General features: G+C 42.6%; 1 protein-coding gene and 1 non-coding gene across 2 annotated transcripts; both read right to left on the bottom strand.

Annotated features, from left to right (window-relative positions):
- Positions 1 to 231: 231 nt before the first annotated feature.
- On the bottom strand, positions 232 to 649 carry LOC134385430 (small Cajal body-specific RNA 2). The gene has a single exon (XR_010024397.1). It is a non-coding gene; the product is annotated as a small Cajal body-specific RNA 2 (non-coding RNA).
- A 1,731-nt stretch (positions 650 to 2,380) lies between these two features.
- Positions 2,381 to 7,675, bottom strand: TMEM167B (transmembrane protein 167B). Its single transcript, XM_063105626.1, has 3 exons — positions 7,564 to 7,675; positions 5,517 to 5,648; positions 2,381 to 4,862 (listed from the first exon to the last, which is right to left on the bottom strand). Exons 1-3 carry the CDS (start codon positions 7,571 to 7,573, stop codon positions 4,780 to 4,782), a joined length of 225 nt encoding a protein of 74 aa, XP_062961696.1. The 5' UTR covers positions 7,574 to 7,675; the 3' UTR covers positions 2,381 to 4,779.
- Between the last annotated feature and the right edge of the window lie 444 nt (positions 7,676 to 8,119).

The raw sequence follows: 8,119 nt of genomic DNA, 5'->3' as shown, positions 1-8,119 counted from the left end.
TCATCAAGGCCAGCCGAGACTACAGAAGAAAAGGGAGGGAGCCGGGTAAGAAAAACTGCAGCGGGGAACAAGGCCACAGTCACCTTCCAGCTCCAGCTCCCGGGGGCGAGGCGACGGCTCTTTCAACCAACGCCTTAACCTCAGCACCAAAGGCCCACCACCAACTGTTAACGTGCTCGCCCCAGCGCCACCTACCGCCCGAAGCCCCGTGGCCGTGCCCTGGGGCCGGACTCAGATCAGAATCGCCTCGATAATCAGTGGCCCGGGACAAGCCCGGCCTCGTCTATCTGATCAATTCATCACTTCTGAGCGCCGGGCCCCGTAGGACCGGCTTCGGGACCTCGGGGACCGCGGCGTTGCCGCCGCCCAAGGGGCCTCGCTGCACAGCGCCCCGAAGGGAGGGCTTCGCAGGAGGAGAGCTTTTCATTTCGGGTCGGCCGGCGGGGCTGAGGTCACGACCCGATCAAATAAGATCAAGGTGTAGGCGGGGGAGGGGCGCAGGGGTGGACGCACGCACTCGCCTTGCACGACACTCCACGCGCGCACACTCACACGTCCACTCACACGCTCGGCCTGCACGCGTCTTCCACGCGAAGCCACACCACAGTACACAAGACACACACTCTAGATCCCTCTCCCTCCCGTAAAGCAGCGGAAGTCCGAACCCTCTTTTAAACCCTCCGCCCCCTGCCCTGCCAAGGAGGATTGTGGGAGGAACCACCCAGAGCACAGGCGGGTGACTCCCGCATCCACCTGTCCAGTGCACGCGTTGCTGCCCTCGCGTGGCCCGGAGGGGAACCCAGGTCCCTGGGAAAGGCGGAACTAATTCCCACAATACTGAACCGTGGTTGTCTTTCGCTATAGCTACATACTTATATCCATATGTACAGCTTTTGTTTTATCTTGACGTTATTCTTATTCGGCTTAAATTTTAAAATATCCAGTTTCTGGATATGAGATGATTCCATTTCAGGAGACTTATAGGTGAATGACTTTTTTCCCATGGAGACTGCAATCCCTGGTCATTACCAACAAAAGCATCATATCCTCCAGGAGCTCCGTCTCCCAAGAGAGAAGGCAAACATTTTATCAAAGGTAAAAGTGAGGAATAGAGTATTTTCAAGGACTAGGTAGTCAGGATATCTGTGAAATGGGTAAAGGTAGGAAGGCATATCCCCGTCCTCACAGAGCACTCTGGCTGCCCAGAACTTGATGCTGTGGCAGTGCATTAGTCCGTTTCTATTGCTTATAACATAAATGCCTAAACTGGTAATCTGTAAAGAAACAGTATTTATTGCTTACAGCTTCAGAGGCTGGGACGTCCAAAGTCCAGGGAACACATCTGGTGAGGGCCTTCTTTGGTGGTGACTTCAGCGATGCAGGGTATCACATTGTGAGATGGTGAAGCAAGAGAGACTCTCACGTGCTCTCCTTTTAAAGCCAACAGAACCACGCCCATAACCTCCAATAAACCATGAATAGTTTATCCATCTACTGGCATGGTCTTCACAATCTAATCACCTCTTTGAGACCCCACCTTTCAATTATCGTAATAGGATTTCCCACCATCAACACTGTCACAGTGGGGGTTAAGTTTCTGATACATGGACTTTGGGAGTCACATTTCAATCCACAGCAGGCAGTCACGTTGCTGAACTTTCATTTACATTCATATCCATTAAAGCACATTGGACTTTCAAACTCCAGAATGAGTAGAGTGAAAAAGAGTGGTGATTATATAAGTAGAATTAGCTCCTCTCACATTAGAGAGCACAATCTTAATTTCCCAGTTCTTTCTCCTTTTTCAATGAAATGGGGAGGGGAGGATAAAACAATTTTGGAGATCAAACAAATTATTTTCAGTAAATAATTTCTGAAGTTATAATTTGCACTGTGCCAGTCCCATCAGGCACTAGGAATAAACAAATAAGGGGAAAATTACCCATTGTATATGCCAGAATCCCACTGGCTCAAAGATTTTCTAGGTGCCTGGCTGATTAACCTGTTAACCTCATCTGTATGAAGAAGTTTATGGCTGGTAATAGCAGATGGTACTTGTATTTTAATAGCGGTAGTAGGTAAAATGTATTGGAGGGTGCTACCTACCTTATTTAATATACCTTAAAACTTATCATTTATATTTATATATATATAAACACGTATACGTATATTACTCATATCTATCACTATTTATCAGCTCCCCCAAAGGAGAAAGCTAGGCCACCATAGATTCTGAGCTAAATTATATATTCAGTGACCTTCACAAGGGGATAACAGGAATGATGGTATTCATTAATGTGAACTAAAAAGCTATGCTATGGGCACAACCCAGGGGAGTCTTTCAATAAATTCAGCATGTGACAAATAAAACGGACAAAAATTATATGGAAAGAAATTTTATTTTCAAGGATTTGTGCAGACAATGGTGAATAAAAAATTGTACTTCAACTATAAAAAGGAACTGACTTCGTTCCACCTGGCATACAGGGTTTATGGTGATGTCAGTTTGAATATGAGACAATATTCCCCAGAGGAATAACCTCTTATAATTTTTAGTCGAAAATATGACATATCAACCAAAGTAACGAGTTAAACAAGTTTCTACTTATCTACTTACATAAAGTCTATAAATGAAATAAGGTGTATATTTGTTTCTTGCTGTAAATTACCTTCACTTGTGCACTTTTTGGTACATTCTGGTATGAAAACATCAAAATATATCTACTCAAGAGTTTATGTCAAAATTACCCACCCAGGAGTCTGTGAAAATTGGTTTGAACTGGAACTGTGGAATGGAACTAGTTTAAAATATGAAGCAGCTCTAAGCACCAAGCTTAGAGACATTAGCCCTATTAGAAAACATGAATCATTAAAGCTACAAAATAACAAGTGCAAAACACGCTGAACCTGTTTCCAGAGAGTGACATTCCCTTTAGCCATCAGGTTCCAAAATCACACCTACAAGGTGTAACTGTCCTTCCTGTTCAACTAATTTCCTTTCTCTCATGCAAAAGATGATGCTCAGAAATGACAATGGGAAACATATCAATCATTGAAATTTACCCTGTGGACCAATTCCTGAAGAGATAACAGCCACAACTCTGAGATGATTAGATATGTAGTGTTTAGTTGGTGATTTTCTATACTTCTAGAAACCCTCAAAACACTAAACTGCGTATTTCATAATCTAAACTTCAGCAACTTTCATTCTTTTGGAGTAAGCAGACAAAAGACAATTTATTATGAAATGGGAGTCAACTACAGCTAACTTGTCCACAGGTAAATTTTACTGTTGTGGACAACTCAACTGGAAGACCTATTTCTATGCTTGTTTATTATAATAATCTAATTTCAGACCTATTCTTTTTTTAAAAAAAGAGAAGTTATAGGCTTCACAAATCTAACAGCTTATACTTTAGAAGATCATATGAGGAGAGAATGGAAAAATCTTCCCTTCAAATGTTGAGTCATCTAAACTGATTTGCTCAGGAGTTGCCGTACTCCATGGAAAAGCTCTTCAATCTCAATTGCAAAGCTGTTTTCCTTCACTTCAGAGAACACCCTCATTTTGTTTGTGGATTCTATGAAACATACAAACATGCTGATGAGTATCAGCAGCTTATCTCATTTAAATTTCTCGTGTTCTTATAATAAATAAAATTTCCAGAGATAACTAAATAGTACTACTGCAATATGAAAAAAATTGAAGTTAGCCAAAAAAAATCAACTAAAAATTGCTGTAACAACCCAGATTTAACAAAGAATAAGTTTGTATCTATTATAACATGACAAAACTTCCATCTAACATCACAATAAATTCTTATACCAGATGAATTTACTAGTATATGAATTAATACGCTAGATTTATTTCTTCTACCCTAACTGCAAATATATTAAACAATTATTTCTTCAATAGTTTCTTTTTCTCCTAGTGGTGGCATTTAAAACCGAGTAAGAGTATTTAGCACTAAGTAATTCAGAGAACATAAAAAGTCTTTAGGAAATAGCAACAGTTGATTCATTCTTCATATACCATTTGACTGAAGTCTCCTTTTGGGGATACTAGCGAACAGAAAATTTTTTGTCTAAGCCACTGCTTTCTGGTCTCTTCAAAGATAGATAATTCCCAAGTTTTATGTAGGTCCATATTCTCTTGGCAAAACTCTTGACCTACCAGCATGCAGCACAACTACTTTATCTGTTCTCTTTTTGCATCTTCCCAGATGAGTATATGAAAAATAAATTTCTATAGCCAAACAATTTCTTGGCGTTGCATAACTCCTGTTTGCCAACCAGCAGCCTGCCTCATTCTCAATCTGCCAAATCCCAAACAGTGAAAAAAAGTCAAGTCTTGAAAATTATTTCCTCTCCCAAGATGTCTGAACACAGCCTATTTCCTTCCTTCAGTTTGAAAAACATGAGCCTCAGTTTGAAAAACATCCTGATGAGGGGCTGAAGAACAAAATAGCTGAGATTTTTAAGCAGGACATATGTGATCTTTTCTTCAAGGGGTGTAATTTATCTGTAATACTATATGCTCTCTGCTGAAGACTGATTTACACACAGACCAAAGGAAGTTGGCTTTCTGGAGTCCCCTGAAGGATAAATAATGTTTGTGATCATGAGTTTTCCCCACATATGGCAGGGTCAGATGCTGTGGCGTCATCCTGGGGACTCTGATGATTTTAGCTGAACTCTCCTATTCTGGGTCCAGGCCCCCAACAGGTTCTTCACCCCCATCCCCTTGATTGGCAGTTGATGAGTTGGATACTTTGGAATTCATTTTATAAACAGGACGTAAAACGCCATTACAACACAGGCGATTGCCACAGCAGCATGCAGCCTGGTTCCAATCACAGCAGCTGGCAGGCAAAAGTAAAAGGAGAAAAGAAATCATACTCTGTCCTTCACAAAAGTCCTCAATTTAAAGGTGAAATCCCTAGTGACAAATGAAGAGACCTATAAAGGGTCTCAAGTATCTGGGAATGTTTTTAAATGCCACTCTCATGCTCTGGGTGGCAAAATAAACTGTTTGTTTATATTTTGCCCTATTTTGAAAAAAGATCTAGGTAGGTATGATTCCAGATGAAGGTACCCAAAATAAAAAGTAAAAAGCATATGAGTTAATTAAATCAAAACTTAAAAGAGACTCCAGCGTATTCTTTACAAAAAGTCAGAAAAAATTTCCAGTGGGAAAATATTCCTCCCACTGAAGGGAGGAATTCCAACCCAGCCTAAAATTGTTTAATTTGTATACTTTTATTCCATGGAGAACACAAAAATTACTTGGATTCTAAAATAAACAATTATGTTTTAAAAGACAGCAAATTTTAACATTTACCTCTTCTCTCAACTCTAGAAAATGAGTATATAATTTCACAAATTCTCAGACCTAATCTCAGGGATTTTTTCTGTAAGTGAAATCAAATACAATCCCAGCCCATTCCACCACCCACTTTGTAGCACAACACTGTCCAGAGATGACATCTCTTCTCCCTGCCCAGACATGACCTTACCTTTGTAAAACACACCCCAAACTCCCTTCTTCTCTGATAGCAGCCAGGTTTTGAGACGAGGTACTTTCTTGAAGTAGGCACATGTGCAAACAAAGAGCAAACCAAACACCAGAATCCCATCCAAGGAGTACACTGTTACATAAAGGAGAAATGAAAACCTTTGATGCTGATCTAGCTTGGGATAGGTGACCCCTCCTGAGAACTCTGAGGACAGAGTGTGATATAATAACAAGATAATAATCTCAACTGGCAGTGCCAACACTTGATAGGAGGGAGCCAAGGTCCTGGAACTAAAAAGGTTATTGTTCCCTACCATTGCCTGTAGATAGCCCTTTACAGCAATTTCACTGCCCCCTCCCCTCACCTTTCAAGAACCAGATATTCTGGGCAGAGTGCATCAGTTTATGTGGAATAAGCCTCCCAGGAATGACCAGTGTTGGCAATAGGTTGAGAGAAACATAAGAATCCTAGGAGCTTGAGCTCAGAGAACTAAACGTTTTCTTGTTAGAAATCACTCATTTGATAAAGGAGAGCTAGGTATTTAGCCAAGTCTGTCAGATCTGCTTCTGTTGGTAAAGAATATGTCAAGGCAAAAAGTAAAGCTTAATGGAAATTACAAGAGTTGGAATCCATACAACTACACTTTTCTTATACCTTACAATTCACGCATGATACTCTACTTACAAACCAAATTTCTGCCAGAATAACAACAGATTCTTGTTAAAAAAAAAAAAAAAAAAAAGTATCTGAGGCTTCAACACAATGAAAAACTTCAAACTGTTGGTTCAATTTCTTACACATGTAAACCAAGCTATTTCTTGTACAGATAAGCACAACGAATCACCTACATGCAAAACAGAGATAAGATATTGGACCACAAAAGGGGATTAGGTTGACTAAAATTTATTCAGCAATTACTATGTATCAGATTGCTCTCATTTCCTAGTTCAGATTTTTTCCTCTGAATGATGTCCGTTCTCTTATTATGCCTCGTATCCTGAGATCTCTGACTGCCTGGAAGCTCCAAATGTACCCAAACAGCGCCTGCCAGTTCTAGACCACACTATCTACCTCTTTTCCTCCGGTAAAACTATCTCACGGCTAGGTGTCACATAAGAGTCCAGTGAATTAATACACACACTAAGCTTTTATGAGGAATGACAGCTTTACGTGCTACTCTTTTTCCCCATTAGTTTTTGCAGACAATGCTAAAATTCACAAAGAGGTGAAATTTGAGTCTTCAGTGTCAAGCCTATGGTCAGGTACTTTTGAGAAATGCTTTCCTGCGCCCCTCAAATCATACTAAAGAAGTTTTCTCTTCTTCCTTCCTGTAAGGCTTACTCTAAGACCATAAAGGCCCTGCGCTTCCTGCCCTCCCCTGTAATTCGGAAATCATGGCTATAAAGTGTTTGAAGATGCCTAGAAAATTAAGCCAGATAAACTGGGTGTTAACTGCCACATCACTTAGGAGAAGCACTATCTAAATCTACCCCTGGCAACACTGGCCAGGATCTCCAGATGGGATTACCCAGCCAAGACTTTAAGATCAAGCAAGAGAAGGTTTTCCGGCGTTTTTTCAACCAAGGAGAACTTTTTAGGGTGTCTACATTCATTTCTCCCAAAAGTGTGGGACTTGATGTCCTCTGTGATTTCTTGATCCTTTCAATAAGCCTACAGTCCTAAAGTACGAGAACGAAGAGGGCTGGGTGGAGGAACCTCTCTCTTCCCTGGAGCTAAATAGAAGTAGTTCTGTGGGAATTGGCCTCCCAAGAGTCAGAACGAAATTCTAGGAAAGAGAAAGGAGAAAGAAAAGGGTAGAGACCGAGGACTCGAGGGGTGGGCACGAGAGGCACTAGGGGTCCTAGACTGGCATGGAAAAGGGGAACCAGCGGAGGCGTGTAGGGAGCAGAAATTAGGGGCGCTGAGAGGCCCAGGGGGGCCGGGCTGGGAGGGGGCGGGGAGAACAGCCACGTCAGTCCCGGCTCCGCCCGCCACGTTTTCCCCTCGTCCTGCATTCCCACCCTCCCCTCGGGGCTCCGGTTCTCACCGTTCGTCATGGCGGCTGGGCCCGGGCCTGAGTAGGCGGTCCGGGTTCAGCGGTGGTAGTGGCGAAGGGGAACGCGGTTCCCGGTTGATACTTCCCGATCCGGGCCGCAGCGACGGGCAGGAGCCGTAGTACGCAGGCGCAAGGGCCGAGAAGCGAGCGCCGAACGGAATCTGGCGTGGCTAGCCGATCGCCGAGCTAGGGGACCTGCGTGGGTGGTGCTTGAGTGCTTATCTAGTGCAAGAAGAGCGCTCCCCGGGAGGCTTCTTACGTGGCCATGGTAACCAAGTCTCTTTAGGGTGATCCAGTACTAACTACGCGAAAGGTTCGCGTCAGTGAGTTTGAAAAGGTAAAGGCTTGAGGTTTTACACTTTGCGCTGTGGCGGCTGCTCTACGTGTGTGTGTGTGTGTGTGTGTGTGTGTGTGTGTGTGTGTGTGTGTTCGAAATGAAATAAGGAACTTTATAGTAAGGCGGCTGCTCTACGTGTGTGTGTGTGTGTGTGTGTGTGTGTGTTCGAAATGAAATAAGGAAGTTTATAGTAAAAACAAGTCGCATATT

This window comes from Cynocephalus volans, chromosome 8 (assembly GCF_027409185.1).
Source record: "Cynocephalus volans isolate mCynVol1 chromosome 8, mCynVol1.pri, whole genome shotgun sequence".
Classification (NCBI taxonomy): domain Eukaryota; kingdom Metazoa; phylum Chordata; class Mammalia; order Dermoptera; family Cynocephalidae; genus Cynocephalus; species Cynocephalus volans.
This window is presented reverse-complemented; position numbering and strand designations above follow the sequence as displayed.